Source organism: Solea senegalensis, linkage group LG14, assembly GCF_019176455.1.
Source record: "Solea senegalensis isolate Sse05_10M linkage group LG14, IFAPA_SoseM_1, whole genome shotgun sequence".
Taxonomy (NCBI): domain Eukaryota; kingdom Metazoa; phylum Chordata; class Actinopteri; order Pleuronectiformes; family Soleidae; genus Solea; species Solea senegalensis.
Window position 1 is genome coordinate 1,921,561 of NC_058034.1, and position 25,009 is coordinate 1,946,569.

At 42.7% G+C, this 25,009-nt stretch overlaps 1 protein-coding gene and 1 long non-coding RNA gene across 2 annotated transcripts in view; one reads left to right on the top strand and one right to left on the bottom strand.

The window, feature by feature from the left end:
* Positions 1-25,009, top strand: part of sema6bb (sema domain, transmembrane domain (TM), and cytoplasmic domain, (semaphorin) 6Bb) — a 168,712-nt gene that overhangs the window by 70,473 nt on the left and 73,230 nt on the right. Inside the window, exons 2-5 of the mRNA XM_044043999.1 lie at positions 6,478-6,603; positions 8,337-8,451; positions 15,475-15,535; positions 15,656-15,718. Of these exons, the coding sequence (XP_043899934.1) occupies positions 6,495-6,603; positions 8,337-8,451; positions 15,475-15,535; positions 15,656-15,718 (348 nt within the window). The 5' untranslated portion in view covers positions 6,478-6,494. The remainder of the gene's footprint in view (positions 1-6,477; positions 6,604-8,336; positions 8,452-15,474; positions 15,536-15,655; positions 15,719-25,009) is intronic.
* Positions 15,324-21,595, bottom strand: LOC122780763. Its single transcript, XR_006361734.1, has 4 exons — positions 21,535-21,595; positions 18,814-19,022; positions 18,554-18,709; positions 15,324-15,546 (listed from the first exon to the last, which is right to left on the bottom strand). It is a non-coding gene; the product is annotated as an uncharacterized LOC122780763 (long non-coding RNA).

A 25,009-nucleotide genomic window follows, 5' to 3' on the forward strand; every position in this document is an offset into this window, starting at 1 on the left:
CCTATGTGGTTCCTGTTTGAAGGAGAGCCCGGCAACATCAAGCTATCGCCTGTCTTTGATTTTACACACCCCATAAAGCAGCCTCTCAATCTAATGAACATGACAATTAAGCCACTCTGGGAAATCTATGGGGCTTCTTTTAAGTCCACTTAAAGAAAACAGTCCCCTACTGCTTACTTTATATCTTGTACTGACACCAAAATCTCAAGGTCATCTAGGCGATGCGGTTCAATAAAAGTGGAGAAACCCAAAGGTCATCTTCATGGGTATTAACTCGTCTGCAAAATGTTCTAAGATTAAAGCTAAATTCTTTTAGTTTTGAGCTGTAGCTTCAAACCCATCAGGCTGTTGCTGGCTCCTTTTCTGTGTTGTGCCTTTTTACTGAGCAGTGAAGTGAAATAAATGGTAGCAACACGTCATCCACGACTGCTACTGGAGCTTGTTCAACTGCCACGATTGCTGCCACTTGCATTGTTGCTGTAAAGAACAAACAGTGGAAAGCTGTTCCGCAGCTGTGGCAGTCAGTAATGAGGCTAGTGAGAGAAATGAGAATGAACCTAAACAGAAATCTTTGTGAGCCAGGAATCCAAGACAATTAACCTGAAATACTGTATGTTAAATAGCCACACCACCCAATAGATTATAGACTATAGTTCTAGTTATATATGCGTTATGTGCAAATTATAGTAAAGCAGAGTAAAAATGGATAGAAAGAAGTGATGAACAGCAGGAAAAATATCTATACAATATGGTTACATTTTGACAATGTTTATCTCAAGATAAACATTGAACTCAAAGAACTCAAATCAAAGTCAAATTGATGTCAGTGAGTTTGACCAGTATTGGACTGATAGTGACTTTCATATCAGCTCCTCCCTATGATAATATACTATTGTCCCAAATACAGAAAACCTGAATAATACTCGTTTTTTTGTCGACAACTGCTACCGCGTCCCCATTAATGCTGCTCTATTTCATTACCATTTAAAACAGATCTAGGACATGCATAATCTTGGTTTTCTCAGAATCACACAGAGAACGAGTATATCAACAAGGCCAGAGCTGAGCGAGAGCAAGACCGATGCCAAGGTGTAAAGTGATGATGAAAGGGAAAGAGGTAGGGATGAGAGAGTGAGAGCCATGGCAACCATGATAAGTGACAAAAGCATTTCAGAGCATATTAGTGCTTTCATTTGATGATCAGGTGCTTTATTTGCATGCAAAGTATATCCAAACAGTATCCTGCAGCACAGGGCCACTGTGTCTGTGTCTGTAGAACCAGCGTCTAATTCCACATCACCGAGATTCTTCACATCTCCTCTTTGCCATTAAGGCATTCTTCTCTTCTAAGCCTCTGCTCTATCAGAACAGAATCAGACATCATGAGGGCCTCGCAAAAGACACAAGACGTCATTGATTTGCCGGTGATTTGTTCGCTAAGTTGTCTAAGCCGCCCTTTGCCGTTATCATTCTACTGTATTAATGATGTCCAGGGAGAAATAGCACCTTCTACGCCCAACTCCCTCCAGCTCTTACGGCAGCTAAATAATCTCTTAATGACTTTGTTTAGGAAATTACCTCGCTAAACGATGCCCATAACTAAATAGATCTGGAGCTGCACTGGAAAAGAACAAGTGTATAAATCCTTGTGAGTTCAGGAGTCCTAATTCATTAAAGCAGTAGTAGGTAGGATTGCAAGTAAGCCCCTCCCACCAAAGAAGCACCCTGTTACCAATTCTGGATTAGCAACCTTTCCACCAAAGGGCAGAGTATGTGCTGCTGCTTATTAAATCAGCCAATAGGTGTGTGTGTGTGTGTGTGTGTGTGTGTGTCCTCTCTTAGGTGACTATTAAAGTCTTCATTCAAAAGCTAAATATCCCCAAGTCTGGAAACAGAGCCGAGAGGAATTGTACATGTCTAAGGCCGCATTCGCACTACTCCATTTTTGTTTTCCACAAACTACTTCACACTCTAATTTAGAGCCCAAAAAACAGAGAGTTTTCATAACACTGCTGACTCCTAAAAACAGACACCTTTGGAAGCGACATTCAATTCCAAGTCACTCGTACTAAACTATCAGCTGTGATCAACTTTAAGTCTCAATTTCACCTCATTGTTGGTCTCATAATTGATAATAATCAATCTCATAATCTTGGTTGTAGTTTCTTCTTCCTAATACTGTGTGAAACTAAACAAACTAAAGCTGCAGAGGAGAGAATCGTCTTCCTGTTTACACCAGAATGTGCATGCTCAGCATTTAAGTATGGATGCAGATTATTTCTGGGACAGAGCTAAAAAACACATTTTCATCTGGAAAGTTGCTGTTTTAAAATGGAAACGTTGTATTAATGTCGGCTTTGTGTTTGCGTGTTCTCCCTGAGTGATTCTCCATTTTCCTCCCACATGTCCAAAAACATGCAGAGGTTTTCTTCGTCTCTATACGTTAACCATGCGACGGACTGGTGACCTGTCCGGTACATGTGTACCCTATATTTCGCCTTACGTCAGCTGGAATCGGCACCAGCAGCCCCGTGACCCTCATGTGGAGGATAAAGCGGTATATAAAAGGTTACATGTTGCCTACAGAGTTAACACAGGATAGTTGCAGCGGGTGGAGGATTTGTAGCTGAAATGTGACCAGATACCGGTTTAATTTTTTTTCCCTCCTCTGTTGTCACTTGCCATCTGTATTAACTTGGCACCCAAGTAAGGTTGTTGGGACAGTGCCTGAAATCAAGCTCAGTCCCTGAAAGTGTTTGTCACAACACTGAAAACAATAGTCCCTGTGGGGGGAAAAGCTGACACAATAATTTGCCTCTGACAGTATGTTTATTTTTTTTAAGTTTTTGGTTAAGTACATGAAGCCCACACGATGTGTGCCAACCTCAATATGGCATCAACTCAACCTTTTAGTTTCATAACTGGAGCACTGAAGCGCCGCAGGGTTCAATACAAAGATTAGCATCAACAACACATGGCAACAATGTTAAATGTTGACTTTCAGTATGTCTCAGTGTATGATGATAAAAGTATTTACCGCTTGTGCCACACATAAAGGATTTTGAATGGATTCGACTGAAGCCATTTGTCAAGATTACACACACACACACACAGACAGAGAGAGAGAGAGAGAGAGGGAGGTTTGACCAGTTATTCTCTTTAGGACATTGACCTCCATTCATATGAACAGCCTAAGCACAATTCAAATCTTAACCAGTTCCTCAGAAATGAGATTCTGCCTCATTAGGATTAGTTCTGGTCTCCATGAGGACGACTGGTCCTGACAAGGTCAGTGTTTATACTATACACACTCACACTGACTCTAGTGTATCTACTTATTCTGCTGTCCCATGAAATTGTATAGCCCTGGGTATCTAATTATACTAATCGAATGCATACCGCCTGACATTTATTCATACATTATTAATAGCAGAAACAATAGAATCTCTGATTGGATATACCGACTTCCTGACTCCTCATCTCGCCTCTCTTTTCACTGTTTCCCACTTATCTCTCACTCCATCTCGCTGCCACATCGCGCTACCCCGTGACCTCCTTTCTTCTCTCTGTGTGACTCTTTCCCCTTCACCTCCTGTAATTTTGCTTGTGGGTGTTGAGTAATTAGCATGCCTCCCACTTTTATTCTGATGTCGGAGCACGGAATTTGAGAAATGTCCCATAAAGATTAAGCATACCGATAAGGTTATGTCAGGGACTCCATTAAGGAGATGGGCTGCACAATGGCTGTTTGTATCCTGCGGAGGAGAGAGAGCATATGTGAGAAAGAGAGAATGAATGCATGAGGAAAGGCAGCTCCCTGTGTACTGTATCAGCCTTCTCCATTGGTCGGTTTTATTCCATTTTTACATCTTTTGTTTTTCTGATACAATATCATAGCTTATAGCTATTGAATGAATAGAAAGTTGTTGCCATTGGAGTGTACAGTCACACTGATTGAGATTGTCCGGGCGACGTCATCTGAGCCTCTGCTCAAAATGGAAAGAATTCAGTGTGTGGGCACCCGGAGCTCTGGGGCACAAGTTGCTACATGTACTGGGGCAAAAACAAAAAGGTGGCGAGCAAGGCAAATGGTCAGCGACAAACTCAAAGATGCCATCAGCCAATGAAGCCAGTGGCTTGATCCGACCGCCGTGATCTCGTGGCAAAATTTGCGTTTGGTGTGAACGCAGCATTAGTTACTCTGATTTACTGGTGCTGCTGTTATACTAGCCTATATGTTTACGCCTTAAAAACCATCCATGTATTCATTCCTGTACGTGTGGTTGTACTGTTGATACTCAGAGAAGACCATAGCAAGACGATAAAGGCTATCGCTATCGAGGAAGGTTGTTGTGAAGGGCTTGATTGTTATCGCTGCTTTGTTTGAATCTAAATTGCAGTTTTGTAGTAAAGATGAACTGAAGATGACGTAAGACTCTCATATGTGGCTTTTGCTGTCAGTGTGAAAGGTGTGCTGTCCTTCTCCAGGTCAAATAACTCTGTCAGTTGTGTCAGTTGTGTGTTATTGGCTCAAATCACTAGACCTAAACATGACGGTCACAAATATGTTGATTTCGTCCTTTTTCGACAGTGTGGATCGACCTGCCGCCTGCTTGGTGTTTAAACCAGAAACAGGGATGCTTCTGGGCTACATGCATAACTTAGCAGCTAACAGTGCTAGCTATAGCGTAGCTGCTATTAGTATGCTTTAGTTATTTAATAGTGAGAGCCAAACGGTTTTATTTACCTACCAAAACCAGCTGTCATGCAGACGTGCCAACACTGGGATGAGATGTAACCAATATTAGCTTGTAGCTCACTCTTAATTGTCTATGTAGTCGCAGGTTTAAAGGTCCAGTGTGTGATAATTAGTGACATCTACTAATGAGATAACAGCAAGAAACAGAGTTTCATAAAGCAAAGCCCTTGGCTAAAGTACATATAAAAGGCTACAGAAACCAAACTATTTTTATTTTATATTACATTATAAATGATATATTATAAATACAGTTATTGGTAATTTATTTCATTTCTGGCAATAAAACCTGAATCAAATGTCACAGACTGCCGCTTTATATCCAGAAAGAACAAACCGTACATTAAGCGAGGTGTTTGTTGTTGCAGTGTTTTCTGCCCTGTGCTTGCGTGACCACAGTGAAATGCTTCGGTGTTTTGCATACAGACATCCAACCTTGAGTATTCAAATTGATGTTGCAGTTGTGCCCGGATGAAAGACAGGTTTTGTGTTTGTGGTGATGGGGATTTTCAATGCAAATGATTCACTGTTGCGTCCGACGTTAAGACATGAACAAGATTAAAGTCGAGTTAAGAGGAAGTTACAGTGTGTGTGGGACAGTTCCAGGAAAACAGGATGGACAAGGGAAACATTTTACTCATGAAATGAGACCTTTAATATAATATAATATAATATAATATAATAACAGCGTGAATAGAAGACCAGGTTGGATCGACATGGATTTTGACCACACATGCTATGCAGGTAGTGACCTGCTTTCATGTCGTCTGAGGTTTGTGGCTGAAGTCACCAGCTTGTTTCCTATGAGACGAAAAGCCGGGGGAGTCATTTTCTAGATGGATAGCGTAGAGTAGTAACTTAATTTGGGTATGATTTGTATTTCCACATCCGAGACCTACGTGTGCCTCAAAGCCGCGCGATGAAAAATACCGACCGTTTAACACTGCCGTCAGTGAAGTGATTTGCGTCGACGGCAAGCATTTAATTTAAGTAAACCACCACTTTGCTCCCTCTGTCATTCTCTTTCATGCGTAATGCTTAATGTCTGAACGTCTATGGGGCCTTTCAGGCGCACACAGATTCTCTATTCATGTACGTGGCCTCTGTCCTGTCGTCAACCCTTCTTGTGACACTCTGTGTGTGTCATAGGTGATGTTTGATGTGGTATTGTGACTGGACACGTCTCGCTCAGCAAATGACTTCATCTCTCTAAACTAAACTCTAAGCAGCTCTTTATCTTGGCTCGCATCAGGGAGAAGAGACAGAAATGCTGTGGGAATGTAAAGATGGATAGATTGATAAAAAACAAAACAAAAAAAAACAGCCACTTTATATGTGATTAAGTGAGTGAATGTCTCTCTGTCTATGTACAATTACTGACCGCTTTACAAGTGCACCTAATAAAGTGGCTGGAGTGTCACCCGGTGTGGCCGCTCACTGGACCATTCTCTGTTTGTGTGCCAAAACCCCAGTAGATCAGCGGTTCCTGTCTGGTGTCAACAACAAAGGCCAATTCAAAGTCACTCAAGTCCTCTCTTCCTCGTTCAGGTCGACATGGAAATACAATGACTTGTTACCATGCTGGATATATTATATAATAATATTTTCCATAACAAACACACGTAACTGAGCGTTCTTGTGAGTGTACGTTTACATGCTGTACGTCTCACTCCTCTGCCTTAACAACCACTTTCTATTTTTCTGTCTTTTTATCTCTGCAGACTACAGTTCTGTTACCATGGCAACCATGGCCGCTCCCTCCCTCTTCTTGCTGTGCTGGCTCCTCCGAACGGCCAGCTCAGCGTTCCCAGAGGAACTCGGCCCCGTCAACTTCATCCCCACTGAAGGTATTGACCGCGCAGAGTTTCTCACCTTCTATCTGCCCGCTCGTATGTGTGCCCTAATATGTCGGGGGCAGAGTGAGGAGGAGGGGCCACGGAGGAGGCTTTAGGTCATGGTGCGGGTCTGTTGAGGTCAGACACGGTCGCACACAAAGGGTGTCGAGGCCAGAAGGTGTGGGGTCATGCTCAGGAATGAGAGCTCAGTGAAGTCATCTATGACTTTGCCCACACACGTGAACACATATAGCTACACACACACACACACACACACACACACACACTGAGACCCTCAAGAGACAGAGCTCTATACACACCCAGACTTTGAGTCTCCATATCAGCTCGGCAGTCTCCAGTTCGGGCCAGCCCTTGATTGATTGCAGCTCAATACAATTGATTGATGGTTTACCGGATGAGTCCAGACCCCTCTCCTCATATCAATACGGCTCACGGTGGAAAGGAGTGGAGTGAAGAAGTGAAGTTGTCAGGCTGTACCGAGCGATACACTGGAGCGAGTCAGCAGGTGCAGTTCAAAGCAGGTATAAGTGAAGAAAAAAACAACAACAACAACAACCTCATGGAGCTCAGCAATGTCACAGTTGTTGACGAGCACTTTCCCAAGATGTAAAAATGTAGGGTTTGCCACACGCAACAGAGGAAGGAAAATGAATATGTGCCGCACTTTTGCACAGGAAATGACAACCTGTTCTCACCCAGAGCAGATGCACAAGGAAAGAGAGGCACTCGCTGGTGGATTTAGAGTTAGAATAAATATCTACGTTAGGCTTAGTGGACTTAGACGTTCATATTATTAATATCATGACCAGTAATACATCATATTTTCCTTGTCACTCACTGCTTTGTACAGGGACATTAAAGTGTGGACGGACACTCGAGCATCTCAATGTGCCACCCGGTGTGTCGGAAACTCAAGGGACATGAGAAAAGTGGTGTTATATGATGCTCTCGTAAATGAATAGGGGCTGGACTCATGCTAATGCTGATCGGACAGAGTGAATACCAAGTAAAAACACTCCCACTGACAGAAATATGGTGTATTAAAGACATCATGCTCATGTGGACACACAGTGTGAGACAAACAGAGGCAAAGTGTGGAGGTGGACTTTTCAGTTAAGGTGGAAAAGAATGAATCACAGTGGATCCTGGGAAAGAGCGGTGCTATAGAAAGTGATTACATGATAGAAATGAAGCAGACAGAACACAGAGGTGACTGGGACGAGGAAATGGACAGAATGGAGGATGGTGAGGACACAGAGAGAGGATGTGAGGATAAAAGATAAAAATAATGTCTCATTCACCTCAGTCAAGTTCAAAAACAAAATAGACTCACTGGTTTTCAAGCAGTGACTCATCTAATTGATATGTAACTGTTATTTCCACTGTGTCACACCTGTGAGATAATATGGATGTGCATTTGTAATCTCTATCTTATTTCTGTGTCTGATTGCTGATGAACACATCACCACATGTAAAGTCAGCTACACGTGTGAACGTAACAGTGCCGTGTTTTCAGGAGCTTATTTGCTTGCGCTGCGCTCTGCGTCTCAGATGTGCTGCTCCTCTCCAGGCCTCAAGCTCCGTCTCCACATCAGCCCGTTACCGCTGACAAACTGTCAAAACAGACGAAACACAAAACCACCTTTGCTTTGGTTCCGTTTCCCAAAGATGGATGTCAGTTTAGGATCAGTCACTGCGTGTCTCTGTGTCTCGTTCTCCGACAGTGGTGAGAAGATACCCGGTGTTCCTGGGCCGACCCCACCGAACGTGGCTGAGACAAGAGCCTCTGCACATCCAGAGGATCCTGCAAGTCAATCGAACGCTCTACATCGGAGCCAGGTACAACACACACACACACATGAGCTTTGAGATATGTGTTTTTTATTGGTTGTACCACACAAGCACATTTCTGACTCTGAAATCCCTGCGTTATCAGCCATAATTACTATAAAGCTAATGGTATGCTACATCATACATGTAGTAAGACTTTGTTTGGTTGACCACACATTAGTTTTTTTAAGTCCATTGTGTTTATTGGGAGAATTTGAATATATTCTGTGTATATATGACTGTGTATATATGACAGTTTGACAGCATGTACTGTAAAACAAGATTATTACATTATTATTATTATTATACAAGATTATTGCTCAAAACAAGTCCGCCATCTTGCGCTGTTGGTTGAATACTGTTCAATAGGGGTGGGTCAAAACATTGATTTGGTGATATATCGTTGTCCCTCCTCGTCCAATACAATCATTGATATTTTACTTAACAAATGAAGGCGCTCTAAGGTTAGCAGTGCGTGGGTACTTCATGTCTGCTTGCAGCGGCGGTTACAGCGGGATAATGGCGGAGAAAGCTCGGTTCAAAGATGCTCCATCCACGTTCAATACGTAGACTTTATGCAACTTTGTTCTCTATGTTGTGAATAATCATAGAAATCCTGCACTTGTTTTCTTCAGTTAGACAGATATCGCTCTATGATTGTCGTGCAATATGTGGACTATCTATGTGATATTATTGGTATCGTGGAGCATGTATCATGTATCGTATTGTGAGGTACCCTCTGATTCCCACCCCGACTGGTCCACATTACAGCGTGCTAAGTAGAACTAAGCAGAAAGTAATATCAGTCAAGTACAATGTCCATCTGCACGTGGCCTCGTGGACATAACTCATAATGTTAACACTTAAACGTCACGCTGCTGTAAATGTTGTTGAGAAGTAGTCACATGTTACAGATGCTGCATCTGCTGAGGATACTTGGCCTGACAAATGTGTTTTGGTTTGGTCTACATGTGTTTGTGAGCGTGCTGAATGTGCTGATCGTGGACAGACAGTAGCCGTGGAGGTCAGGAGCTCCTGACAAGAGCTGCAAAAAGAAAAAGCTACATCTGCTGCTCCCTGGAGCCAGTCAGGAGCCAGCCTGAGCTAACAGAAAACATGCACCTCAAGATTTACTGCCCATGTTGTCAAAAAATTAATTTGGCTTGAAACATGCTTAAAAAAAAAACAAAACCTGAGACACAGTCAATTTTCACATATGGTGCTGGTTATTTGCTGTAGTCGCAGTCTGAAAGAAGATTGAAGTGGTTTCCAATAAGAGACGCCACTGTGGTCCAGGAAATGACCCGGTGCCTGGCCTCCAGCTGGTCTATGCTCACTAGTGAGAGCTGGTAGTAAATATATCCAACTATGTAACATGGTTCCAGCCATTATGTCTGTGCAGAGAGGCTCACACATGCCACGATAATAAAACTGCACACGGACAACGACAGCTACTGTCGTCTGCTTTAAAACACGGCTGCGACGCAGTGTAAAATAACGTTGATTTCAATTCACAGCTGCAGAAATCAACACTGAAGAGCTCAGGTAAAGTGATACGAATGTCTCAGCCAACAGGATGATAATGAAATGCGAGACTTGCAGGCAAAGAGGGGAGAGGTGTGATGGCAGCGAGCGAGATACAGAGAGTGAGAGTGTTCCAAGTGTGTATTTATATATTTTTTTATATAAGTGGCTAACACTGTTTGCAGCTTCCCGAGAGAAAACGATCCATCTTGAATAGGATCCGTGTGCAAATGCAGCCAGTGACAGCCCAGCAGGAAGGCAGAGGTTTTTTTTTAAAGGTGTAATGTATAAATAAGTACCTGTGGTGGCAGGTAAGACTGCCAAAAGCTCCTACACAGCGCACGGCCTGATAAGACGCTTCACTCATCACCAAATCCTGTCACCATTAGCATAGCTGCTCCTCTCACTGCAAGCAGCACTACATCTCTGACCAAGCACCTGCTGAGCGCAGCTCCTCTCCCTGTCCGTGCTAAATGAAAACAAACTACGTATTTGCTGGTGGCAGGTGGAGTAAAGCACCTTGCTGTGTTTTAAACCCCGGGAAAAGATGAGCAGCTGTGGGTTCTCTGGTCTTTGCATTGGTTTGGAGCGTTTACCTTGAGATGACCATACACATGCAGCTCACTCTTGATTTGTTCCAGTTCTGATGAAGCAAAAGGGATTTTTGCAATCTGTGTGTGTGTGTGTGTGTGTGTGTGTGTGTCACAGGCGATTGCTCTATGACAGAATGGGAAGCTCTGCATCCTCTAAAAATGTCATAAAATAAATAGCCAAATATATTCTTTTGTAGTTACATCTATTGGAGCAAAGGCGGAAATCACTTTTTTATCGTCATTGTTGTTATATTATATATGTGTATATATATATATATATGTGTATATATATATATATATATATATATATATATATATATATATATATATATATATATATATATATATATATATATATATATATATATATATATATATATATATATATACTGTATATATTATACAACGACACCAGAGCCGCCTCTGTCTGAGTGAAGCCCAGAAACACATAGCATTTGCTCTGTGATTGAGCCCATTTCCATTTGTACACACTGTAGTAAACACTGTAAATGAAAACAATATTATATCATTTCCTTGTTTCAATTTTACAAAATTATTGCATTTTGTTGGTTATTTCTTTCACTTTTACGGTTTGTTTCGTGAATGCTTTTCACAACGCTAGAAACAAAAATGAAACACAAAAGTCAAAGTATAAAAATTGCACACACAGAGCGAGAGAGGGCAGAATTTATGTTTAAATAACTGGGTCTGAAATTAGCTTCCCGTAGTTCAGAGACCAGCAACCACCACAGGTGTGGGCATGTTTTATTAACTGCAAGAAGTGTGCACTCTTCCTGCCAGGTCGGGGTTGCTCAGTTTATTAGCCCTCAGACACTGACCTCAGAGGTCACTGGAGGACACGCAGACTGGTCACAGACTGGTCGAATGACTCATGGCAGCTCTGGAGAATAAAGCAGCCAGGCTGCTCAGCTGTAGTGAGTCAGTGTACGACAAATATTATATGCACTGAAAACAATGATGTAGTGGAAGATGGGCACATACAATGAAACTGCAGTTATTTATTTCATTTTTATTCTCTGTGTGTTTTTGTACATGTCGTTCTCTCTTTAGCCGATTTTTAAAGAGCTGTTGTGGGTTGATGTCGGACACCTCCTCAGTCTCTTTTGCCCGGGATTTCCCCATTGTCCTTAAAAACACCTCTGCCCTGCAGCTTAGCCACTGTTGGTGGTGATAAGAAAGTAGGATGACTCACAAATGGCCTCTGATCAGATGTTAAGACGACCTAAGGTGGGGGATTTGTTCGCTGATTTGACAAACAACCAGTTATTCTGCTGCTAAATTTAACCTGCTGCCGTAACTATAGTAATTTATTCAACAATAACCACAGTCTGCTTTTTTCTTTTCCGTCCCCTTGTCTTTGCTTCTTTCTTTTGACTCCCATAAGTGCACATCATTCTTGAACTAAAGTGACAGCGACTCTAGAGAGTGGCATTTGGCCTCTTAAGTGAGTTTGTGTTATTGAAGTCTCCTGTATTTTGCAGGTCATTGAATGTAAAAAGGTTTTTTTTCCAGCAAAGCACGCAAACAGAGAAGAGTAGAACAAAGCTACTGTCTCCATTTTAGGTGGAAAACTCTCCCTCCTCTCGTGACCCTCATGTGGAGGATGAAGTAGTAGAACATGGATGAGTGAGTGAGTGAGTGAGTGAACTCTGGGGCTGCTGGCTATTCCTGATTGTTTTTGTTTTTTCTTCTTTTCCAGCTGTGAATGCAAACTTCCATTCACACTTACTTTCAGTTTCATGTTCACGTTGTCATTGCTCAATTAAAGTAACTTCCTGCACTTGTCACATGCATACTTAGTGTTCCTGAATGTTCTCGAGATGTTTCTGTATGGACACAGATTACTGAGGAGTTAGAAAAACTTGAACCATGTCAGATGGAGACGTTGTAATAGGGATATATAACCTTATAGAGACAGACAACCTTGCACAGACAGACAGTCTTCCTGCCTGACCTTTCGCCAAGCTTTATATTAACATAAACTTGTACACGCTCACATACACAGACATGCTGCAGAGCACCATCCCCATCAAGGTAACTAGTTATTTCAATTTTGATGCCTTCATCCAGCAGAGCAGATTCTCCCGCAGACTCAACGTGGCTCAGTGCTGCTCACACTAAACCTCGAGCATGAAGAAGACGAAGAGGGGGGAGAACTGAACTTCTTTCCAGGAGAAATTGACAGCATTAGAGGTCTCTGACTTGACCCGAGTCTGCTTTTGTTTCGACGAGTGGAGGAAAATTCATGAGCTAGTCAGGGTTAGAAATGTGGGAAACACTGACAGTGTCCCTGTCTGAGGTCCAGGCACGTGCACGTTACGCACGTGCACACAACCATGCAAAGGCTGCAGCAGAGTTTTTGATTTGTGCGATTAAGGAGAGTGATTTGTAAGCTTAGGTGATTTTGTACGTTATGCACCAGCGAGTTTAGGTGTTTCAAGGCTGTGTTCACGTCCCGCAACAGAAAGAATAATGAAATCTTTAAATCTTAACACAGTTCACATGTTAGTCCCTGAAACCTGACTTACATAAACAAACAAAAGCACTCAGGCCACAAGCTTTGCATTATTTAACCACAAGCAGACAAGAAATGGGATGAGGGAGAGAAAATGAGAAGCAGCGGCATAAATAATTCCCCCTCTTCTCCAGCACTATCATGGCAAAGCGCTGCTCGCTGCAGTCGTTATGTTAAGATGGGCACAAGGCTGAAGCAGTGTGGATGAGATGGCGCCCCACAATCAGGCCCGCTCCATTGTTTAGAGAATGCTTGAACTCTGACCTGTTAAGCAATGGACACATCAAGCACATGTTTAGTGATTTTGTAATTGTGCCCCCCACTCAGCCATTGTTGTGGTTTGTGTGGTTGATTAAGAGCACGGATCTTCAAACAACAGGAAAGGCGATGAATTATTCACGAGGAACCTGGTGGCACTCGGCCTACCTATGTCCTCGTCAAGTACACATTCTCAGTGCTCCGCAAATACAATAGAACCGCTGGGAAATTAATTGCATAAGCACTCTTGCACAAGAACTGCATTTTTATCTCTGATCCCAAACAAGACAAAGCTACAACTCACTAAATCCGACTCAAGCCTTACAAGCGTTTGTAGATTTCATATTTAAACCCGTCCCTGAGCCCAGCATAGTCTCATCCTCTGTCCTTAGTCCTGTTTGTTTTGCTCATTAGGGATCGGACGAAACCACTTCTTGTGTGTACAACACCAATATCACAAACTTGATATTAGTCCAATAAAGTCATTTTAGGTCATTTATGAACCATGAAGCTGTTAACAACACACGTGTGCTGAGTCATTTCAGAGATTATAATTCTAAAAACTGTGTCACAAATATTGTTCTCCCAAAAAAGAAGGAATTAACGCCCCCAAATATGACTCATTTTTTACATTTTTACAGTCTGTGCATAGTGAAGCATGCGATTTAAAGGATTTTTGGATTGCATCAGATTTTACATTTGTATCTGTCCGATATATGACCCAGTGATTTTGACCAGTATCCGACCCACACCTGCCCATCTTAACCCAGTTTGTACTGCACGGTCAGGTGTTGTCATATCAACAACAGACCAACATAGACAGAAGAAGTGTTATTATTTGAAGTATTGACATTTTGCTGTTGGGGGTCGACAGTAGCTAGAGCGAGGTGGTAGAGCAAGTCGTCTTTCAACTGGAAGTTGTGGGTTTGATTCCCAGCCACCCATTCACACATTGGTGTGGGTGGGCGTTAACTTGCACATAATGATGACAAAAAAGGAGTAGTGGATCCAAACTTACCAAACTTCTAAACTTCTTCAGCTTGTAAAACGGACATATTTTTCAGTACATATCTCCTAATCCCTTTAGCTATCATAGCCGTCCATGGTACCTATAATCTAAAGAACAAAATAACATCAGAAGGGCCACAAAGCCTTCGTTCCTTACTTACCCTGTGAGAATATTTAATTGAAGGCTTAAGTCCAACATTTAACTACTTCAGCTGTTCACAAGTGATCTTGCCCCAACCACCCGACCTAACCCTAAACTAAAACTAACTCAAGTCTGGCTCCTACGTTTCTGGCGACATGTGGATAGAAATGTAACTCGGATGAACGGCAAGTGGAAATAAATGTGCAAAGCCTTCACACAGCTCTCTCGCCTTGGTGATTGATGAATTAAAACAGTACCTACGAGTCAAGCCGATTGGAACCTGCCTACAGCTGACAAAAGAGAACATGAAGCGCAGCTGGGAGCCAGAGCTGGATCAGTGATACACCCGATATCGCTCCACTTAAAGTACTACTGCAGATTAGCACATTGAAGGTTATTGCAGTATCTGAACACCATGACTGTGTGTTTGGTGGCAGGTCTTAGACCACGTGTAGGCAGTGTGTGTAGGGGTGTTTAACCATCAGTAAAACAACTTGATTAAATCTCCCATTACTTTGAGTAAGATGGATAAGCCAAATTCAGGGGCCTGGCAGTAAATTCAATACAGAAAGTCAAGTTTAATGAGCAGAGGCAAAAGGGAAACGGGAAATATGAGATGTCATTATGCAGTCAGACTCTATTTCTCATATATCTGGGCAGAAATGGAAGACATTGTAAAAGCTGCTTCCTAATCTCTGCAGGTCTGCGGGACTTTAAAGGAATTAATGTCTCTAATATGCTCACATTGCTTGAGCAGGATTATACACATGGTGGAGTATTATTTATAAAACCACAGAAAGAGATTGAGTTTATACTGGAACATCTTTATTCAGTTTGTATTAAGTGTGTGCCTGGAGTTCATCCAAAAGAAAAGCTGCATCAAATTGCTGTGAGCAGAGCAGTTCTTCTCCCTATAGACACTGAAAGAACAGCGCGCCGTGTCTGGCCTTAACGCTCCTCTCTCTTTCCAGGGATGACCTTTTCCGTGTGGAGCTGGACATCGTTGCGGGAGACGAGATGTTCTACAGTAAGGTGAGCACCTTCTGGACAGGACACAAATAGGATTGCCGATCATTAGGCTGCAAACAATGACTTTTCCTCCACTGAGGAATGTAAATGAAGCTGTGAATCTGTGTGCTCTTTAATGTACAGAAAAGAATCTGGGAGTCGAACAAGAATGACATCAGGATCTGCAGGATGAAGGGCAAGCATGAGGTAAGTCAGCCTACCGTCATCTTTCCTTCTCCACATCCACATTCTTCTCGGTTTCACCAAATAAATATGGTTTAAAAATGATGCCGCACAATAATAGCATGAAAACAGCACCTCACATCTGTGTTGTTTGCCCACAGTTCTTCTGACAAACAAGCAGCTATTTAATCCTGATTTTCATTTCAGCAGCTTAGAAGAAGCTCATCATAAGTGATAAGAAAACATCACTTGCCAAAGTGGAAAAAAACAGCATTTAAGTCACGTGTTGATTCATTTTGCACTTTTTCTCCATTGTGTTGTTTGCTGTAAACGTGAAGCATCTCTTAACTGCTTCTATTCAGCTTTTATATTTGTCAGGGTGAATGATAAATGGCCTGTATTTACAGTATATAGTGCCTATTCAGTGTTGGTGACAACTGACAGTTTTGCCATTCACCCATTCACTCTTACATTCATGCAGCAGATCTATATGCAGCGCTGTTTCTAACACAAATCAATTATTCCCATTCACACGGTGCCAATGTCTTTGGCATGTAGAGCAAAACCGGGGATTGAACCTGGACCTTCAGTTTGGCAGACAAACTTCTCTACCACTGAGGCTCAACCTGTAAATCAATGTGAAACCAACCACGGATGGTGACATCAGACATATTGGTGTGTTAGAAATAGAATCCATGCTGTTGTTGGATTAGATGTATAATTTCTAGCACACTGGATTACAAGTGAAGCATCAGTGCATGGCTGCTTCATGGACATTTAAAGTCACTGTCAGTACCTCATACAACCACACTTAAGCCCCATTTCCACAAAGAGGTGGCCCAAAATAATTCTTAACCCTCCAAAAAAACGCTCTTTCATGTTGTGAGCGACAGTCCCGCCTGCTGGAACTGTGGAGAGTGGAGGCAGTGACTGTCATTGTCATCCAAACCCCATCATCGGCTCCTGCAGTGCAGCAGTGTTTGTCACTCGCTCCACCGTCAGGATTTTAGGAATTCAGTTTGTGCCCTCGTAAAATGCAGGTGGGCATCAGGAAACAGACGCAGTGAGGGAGGGAGATGTGGGGGGGAGGGAGGCGGTGAAATGTCCCACAGCAGCGGACCAGCAGCCCACGCCTGAATACCTCTAATGTGTGTGCATGTGTGTGTGTACTGGGGGATTGTTGTGGTTGACAGGGGAAACATGGGCTCTGTCCCCTGAAGGCAGAGGGAAAAAAAAATGACTTATTTAACACACTGAGAGAACACCTGACATTACATCTGTGTGAGACGGTGCAGACAGCAACACAATGGAGAATAGAGGGACAGAGAGAGAAAAGAGGGAGAGTGGGAGGAGGGGGAGTGCTGGTCCCTGTTGGCCGGCCCTGAGGACAGCTGTGGGGCTGACGGAGATATGAAAGGTCTTCTTGCTCCTAATGAGTGTGCTGCCTGGTAATACAGTGAGTCACACGGCAAATGTGAGCAAGATAAGAACACTGCCAGGTCGTCTCAGTCAGCTCTCTGGGCTCAGATTCATACAAAGGGATGAGCCCGTGTGTGTGTGTGTGTGTGTGTGTTATGACCTCAGACGTAATCAAAGGCTCAAATGAGACCGTGTCGTATCGAGGGCGCCCCACAGAGATCAGGTGCAAAACAGGAAATGTGTATTATAACAACATTAGCATTTAAAACAGGAAGTGCAATCCTAGTTCAATGCATTGGCGAGTGCAGGAAGTTTCTGAAATACAGAATCAAGGAGCTGTGTAAATAAAAATAAAGTGTGTATATATCCTCTATAAATAGACAGATCTGCACAGATTGCATAACTGTGTTTATACGAGCATTCATTCTTTCCCATGAACGCAGCACTAGCTGTCCAATTAACTGTCGCTACATGAATGATGCGTCACGCAACGTTAGGAGTGAGGGAAAACGTAACGCGAGGAAAACAATACAGCAGGGATTTGTGTGTGAAGTATACTCACAACAACACATCCAACATAAACGATGAAGGAGTGGAATTCAGTCGGGAAGAAACAAGTTGAACTTCCCTTTTTCTTTCAGAGGCGCTTTCCCACAAAGTCCGAACAAGTGATCACCTCTGAATGAAACATGTGCTAAATGTTAGCAAATACCGAGATTTAACCGAGACTCAAAACCACAATACAAACTGAACCGTGGGCTTGTTGAACCGCTGCACCCCTGGTGTTCATGCACAAACCCATACTGCCTCTCCGGTCAAGACGTTTTTGAGCGCGGTACTGAGGCTTTTTAGTTTCTGGTGACATTGGGCTTTTTTTCCCGACACATACTGCAGCTGCAGCTCATTGTGTTCGACTAACTCTGCTGGCAAACAGTGTTGAAGTGCTATACGCGCTGCATTATTCAGTGGTTGGCACAGCGGGTGACACAACAGACCAAAACACCAACTCGAGACATAAAGAGAGCTTGTGGGCCACAAATGAAAATTTAATTTGTGGAATAAACTGACCACACCATTGTAATCAGTGAAGCCAGTATTTCAATTTAATATGTTTCCTTAGTCTCTGATGACGCGTCTTGGTCATTTTACGACTTAATGTTGTGCATTTTGTACATAATGTGGATGGGTGAATGGGTGAATGGGTGGATAATCACTTGCACTGACTGAATATTTAATAATAATAAAGAAAGAGAAGAAGAGGCGTCGTTTTCTGGCTTAAATGAACGCAAACACATAACAGAAGCTCTTACACACATGTAGGCGGGAAATCCTCATCTCCATCACCTGCTGCTGTATGTCCATAAATATTCATGAGTTCATTTGCCTCTTTAAACTCTCCTACACATATGTGAACACAATTAAACGACATCAGTCACTCACCTGCTCCTCACAGTCTTTCTCTCCTTCACTTCACCTCCTGAAAATGTTCTGCTTGGGGGGGTTGGTTCAGTCAGATGTGGTGCATTCACCACCTCATAATAGGTTTTGTAATTAAATATTTCTGCTTGGTTGATCACAAAGGACGTAGCGCTTTCCCTAATTAGGGAAAAAGAAAAAGAAAATCAATATCCTAATTTTTCCGCCCTTTTTCTTCTCTGGTGTTGACCAGATGATTGTTGGTGAATGCAACAGTCACTCACTCTGCATATTCTTGTCATATTCTTCTTTGTCCTTTGCTGTCTCCTTATCTCTGCCGTGTCTGCCATTTTCATTGTCTCCCTCTGTCATTTCCTCTCCTTCCTTCTCCCCTTTTCACTCCGTGCTCCAGTGAAAGTGCAAACCCACACTTTAGGTGTTTCCCCGCGGTGGCTGTGTGCCGAGTCACGTCAAGCCGTGGCAGCCTGGCATTCTCATGCAAACAAAGGCAATGCCATATTTTAGAGAGCTTAATTGATTGTTTGATCAATATTTGGTTGATCTTGCTCTTGGGAGCGTTTTCAGTCATCTAAACCAAATCCCTTCTCTGGGTTGGAGCGTCAGATTTAGTTTCCCAGCCTTTTTTGTGGCAAGTAAATCCATTTGTAACATAAACACCTGGTCCATTGTTTTACCTTCTGTTTGTGAGGTATCTTATTTCCCTAACCTTGGCTTTGACTATGATTTGACACATTTTACATTTAATTCTACATTTTACCCACTGTTTTTCCCCCTTACTAAAGTCAAAGTACATTTAAGGTCAGCCTTAAATTTAGAGATTATCACATTCACAACTTGTGCTGCAAGTTCACCAACTATAGACAACAATGCTCCTGCTGGAAAACTGTGTGCCGAGATTTTGATTCCTTTATCATATACAATTACACACACTTTCCAGATTTCTGCTGGCTGGTCTTTCCAGCTCAATGCTCCCTTCTGGAAAGGGTAACCAGAACAAGTACGGCGGCCACAACACGACTGTCTTTCTGAAGGTTTATTCCACAAACACAGTTCAGCAGACGTCAGTTTGCAGTTAGACAGTTATCAGCTTGAAGTTAGTTAGTTAGACAGCATCTTGTTAGGTTGTAAAACCGACAAGTCGTACAGGTTCTGGTATACGAAGGCAATATATAACAAAACATGGCTTTGACAATGCACCTTAAAGGCACTTTAAAGGCAACGGTGCTTTGATACCAATTACAACAATGAACAAATAAATAGAATGACAGACAAATAGCTTTGCCTGCTAGAAAGTTCTACACACACACTCTTTATTTTAGGCTTTATGTTGAGTTGAAAACTCCTTATCTGTAATTAACAATTATTAAGACTTTGTGATACATTTTTAAACCTAAATAAGTCCATATTAGTGTTAATAAAAGCATAATAAACACAATTATTATAATGCACAATACCAAGGTGCTTGTTAACTGTACATAATAAAGGGTTTATTATGTATTATGCCTCTATAAGGCATTACTATTAGCCTCTTATAGTCTTATTTAATGCCAAATAAACCTATAATGTTGTAACTTATTATAGTTTATATGTAGTCTGATTATTGTTGATAAATTTACTGTTTATAACAAGTATTTGAACTGTTCACAATCTCCCTTTAAGATCCTCCAAGAGAGTAGAAGCCATAATACATTTGTTAATTCTGACTTTATATATATATATATATAATAGCTTTTAGTAAGAGCTTATTTCAAGGACCTCTAAATAAAGTGTTTTCCTCTCTCCCTCTAATTACCGGTGATACTTTTCAGCATTTCCTTTAGAGTGTGATTGACTGTCAGTTTTAAGAGAAAAGGACTGTATCCACATTTGAAGTCATTATCAGTGTTTGTCATAAATTTGGCATCGTGGAGGTTTAGAGGAGATGACTAAACCACGTTTTATTCTCAGTGTGGTTAAAGGCAGGATATAAACGGTCTATTTCAGAGGCACGTTTTGATGAATCTCTTCAAATCCTCTTTACGTCCTGACAGCTATGAATAAATGACAAGCTCTAACAACAAAAACAAATATGATAAATGTCACCCAGGGAGACGGTCGGGCTGTGAAAAAGCTCATCCAATCATTTCATCCCATCTCAGATGAAATAGTTAGACAGCATACACCTGTCTGTCAACCTGAGTTTGTGCTTACCTGCACGCAGCTGTGAGGATACAGTTATTGACGCAGTGATCCTCTTCCCACCACTTTCTTTTTTGGTTCCATGCTTTCAAAATCTATTTATTAGAGCTGTCAAAAGATTCAAATTCCTCTCACATTCATCTAGATTAGTCACAATTAAAAGTTTGCTTTTCATCTAATGACTCAATTAACGAGTAACCTGACAGTTTGCATTTTAGACACTATTGTTTACTTTTTTAAACACAGAACGATGTGATCTCAAAGTAAGGTCATCTTAAAATAAAGGCTCGACATGGAGGACTGTCATCCTGTATCACAACAAGAAAATCCACCCTTTGAAACTCAGACATTCACATTTGTCATGAAGTCGCCGGGCAGCTGCCAGCATATTGTGGGCACTATCGGTGCCTAGAGTGGTTAGTTTGCCACTCATTTTCCACTCGTCGGCGATGTCGAGGAGTTCCTCTGCGCAGGTCTCAGCAATTAGTCGTGCATCAGGTTTGTTTTTCACAGTCAAAGCAAAGGATTCGAACCGCCAGTCTTTCAGTCACTCAGCTTCTTAAAATGAACCCTTCCGCCCAACAATCCCCATCTTCAGCTCCTGTCTCTGTCTCTGACCGCAGGTGAGGAACTGTTGTCGGCGGTCAGCGCACACCAGATGTAAACAACCTTGCGTTAACTGCGTTAAATCATTTCATCATCTTTACTATGTACGTCTTCAGCATCAGTGATTTTTGGGTCATTGTCAAGGATTAAAAGTCAGTGTGTGTGTGTGTGTGGTCACCAGGGAGTGGACGTCGGCTTACCCTATGATCTGTAGCTCTTTCTGCAGGTCAGCTCCACCACTGATTCCCCTGTCTCTCTCCCTCTCTCTCCCTCCCTCTCTCTCCCTCTCTCTCTCCTCGGGTGTGTGATGTTTGTTTGAGGCCTGTGGTGTTTTCAGTCAGAATTACCATCAAACATAGACAGAGGGAACGCGGATTAGCATTCTCACGCTGAGTAAGACCGTAGCACCCAGAACGGCACACTGCTGCTAATTTGGTACCACTGTTAATTTATCCTCCGCCCACGTCGGCAGAAACAAACACACACTTTTCCTCCTGTCGCACACACACACACACACACACACACACACACACAGTCACTCAGGGATCAGAAGGGGATTTTTTTTTTTCTGGAAATGACAGACCTGTTGTTAATGAATTGGGAACAAGACCCGCCAATTTTGTGTGTGTGTGTGTGTATTGTGTATCAGTATAATGAGAATGTGTGTGTGTGTGTGTGTGTGGGAGAGTTCTGGCTCAGTGGTGGCTCTTGGCAGAGCGACGCTCTCCTCTCCCTGGTCGCTAACATCAGGGGATCAGCCAGGCGTGTAATGGAAAGTGGAGATTTAGAGGAGCAGCTTGCTAAATATGACCCCCTCATGTCCTTCTTTAGACGCCTCCTATTGCACGACTGTTTGGCAGAGCAGGTCATCGTGATAACTTATTATATTTTATTCGATTACATAAAAGGCTGCGGCTGCTCCTTAAGCAAGGGAATGAGTTTATGCATGAACCTACTTTGTGATGTGATCAGACGAAACACTGGAATGTTAAGTGTAGCCGACGGTAAAACACCACCTTCATTATGTTATAGGAAAAAGCCTCGTCATCGTCATTAAAGCAAACACTGAGCGCAGGCTTAGGCCAAATGGAATCATCTCAATCTCAAGGCTGCCTTTGCGGACAAGAGATGAAAAGCAGATGCAGGAGGAGGAGGAGGAGGAGGAGGAGGAGGAGCCTCCTGACTGGTGCAGGTTGTTTGGAGCAGATGTGTTGTAGCTACGGTGAACTTGTCAATCCTCTGAACTGAGTGATCACTCTGTGATTTAGGATGTTTTTTTTTTATGTGCATGAAAAATGACAAAAGCAAAGAATGCTGGTGAACATCTGCCTCGAGAGCAAGAAGAGTTCCACTGCTTTGTGTCTGGTTCATAACCTGGAGTGATTATAATAAATTGACATCAATTTAATCATGAAAAACCTGTATTCTCGTGAGTTTCCATCAGGGGGCGTTTCCACTGGTTTGTATGTGATATCGTGGCATTATCCATGAATATGAATTCTCACTGGTCACAAAACCATTTTCTATGAGCAGTGGGAATCTGGTATAAGAACGAGAAAATGGCCCGACATGTCACTTCATTACTTTAGTAAACATTTTTTTTGAGTTTATGGTCTCAATTAAGGCTCCTGCAGTATTGACTTTTTGTGACCCTTGTTTTTTCTTTGTCAAACCGTTCATACTGCTGCGATATTAACTGCAAAGTAGTTAAAGTATGAGCTGCGCTTATTTCCCTGGCGTGCTGTTGCCTGGTCCCTGCTCATTTTCTAAGGCGTTTGCCATTTAACTGACTGTTCATACACACAGAGCATATACATTACAGAGCCCAGCCAATGTGACAGAACCCGTCCCAAAACATTATCGTTTCAAACATAAGCTACAGTATATGGCCTCCTTTTGTGGTCAGCGGTTCTGGCTGCAGTTTCACAGCACACCATGTCCCTTATGTGTTCTTATATAGTGAATCACGACATTATGAATCAGCGCAGAGACACGTGTGACATCTCAGCTTCAGCTGCTGTCGTGACAGGAACACACTCATTGTGCCACCAGTGAACCAACCTTCAATTATCACTAAAAAGAAAGGTGCAAAGAAACTGTTATTTACTGTGTGTGATCCACTGTGTTGGGTGAGAAAATGTCTTCGACTGCAGTGGACGTGATGAGACGGTGAATCTGCCGCACTGCAATAATTGGTCAAGTTTCAGGTCTTGGTCAATACAGCAGGATTTTGTAAATGCTGGTCCTAAAGGGTTTTCTTCAGGGTGTGGCTACAGTGTGATGAATGGTGACATGTTGGTCCTCTCAGGAAGATCCACCCAACCATCGTCTCTTCTGGATTTAAAGCAGAACTTTGCAAGTCTGGTCGCCTTTTTCTCCACGGAGTACATATTTTATGACACCGCCGTAAACACCCATCCACATCCATTGTCATAAAAACTCCTCTTCTCCTTCTCCCTCCCTTCCCCTCTCCTGGACATGTGCATTTGTTTTGATTGGAGCCACGCCCGTGCCGGTCGGCGTCTATTTTGCATGTTTCCGGGGGGTTTTCAATTCACACCCTTCCAAAACAGCCGCTTCGTGTTTACTCGTGTGTGGCCCCTCTCTCGGTCAGACAGTTGTTCCTCTTCCTCGCTTCCGTCCGACAGCGATTTTCTCCGTCTCTTTTTCGCCAGCTCTGCCACGATGAAGATCTAAAATAACGCTATCGCAGCCTTGATCTCAAAGCCAGTACCGGACCTCCTGACCTTGCGAAGCTGGTTTTACCGCTAACAGATAGAAGGGGGAGTGGAGACGGCCCCCAATCTCCCCGCAACAAGCCACTTAACCATCCCAGTGTACATTCTGCATAGCTCTGCTTCATAACAACCAAGATGGTGCTGGACAAATGAAAAGACGAGACTAGGGTGATGTCATGGCGGGCTGTCGATTCATCAAGTCTGTATTTGAAGATTCAAACTTGGTCGCAGACACTCGTGTGCATGCATGCATGCTCCAAATCTCTCCTCTTAAAATGTCTCCCATCCATTTACAACTATGTCCATATTGTGTAACTCATCTGTGCTGCAGATTAATATTTTAGAGCCCAGGCGGCTTTGCCACTGTCGCTAAAGGGAGCAGGAGGAGAAGGAGAAAGATGAGGAGGAGGAGGAGTTGGGCTGCAGTCGTCTGGGTTTAGGAAAAGCTTGCCAGCCTGCACAGGTGGTGTTTTGTCTGGATTCTGCCCAGGGAGAGAGAGAGGGGAGGAGGAGGAGGAGGAGGAGGAGGCGGCGGCATCAGGACAAACAGCATTTTCATTTATATATAAAAGTTTAATTTAGTGATTCACCACTTGATCCTTTATAATTAGTGCGTTTGTTTTTATCGTGGAAACCACAGTAAAACCTGATTCCTGCTGACTGAATTATTCGACTTAAATAAAGACAGACTCATACCTGGAAGAGCCAATTTGCATGTTGGAACTGATGACGAGGGTTAATGAAATGCAGCGGCGGCGGCGGGGGGGGCGGATTTCTGACGATGCCTGTAAAGTGCAAATGGAAATCGTGGCTCACTATCTGACATGTCGGAAACGATGCGAGTCTTGTTTTTTATCATGAAGCGTTTCATTTAATATGTGCGAGCGCCGCCAATTGCCTACATTTGTGCAGCGGTTTGGCTCTTGTGTGCAGTATT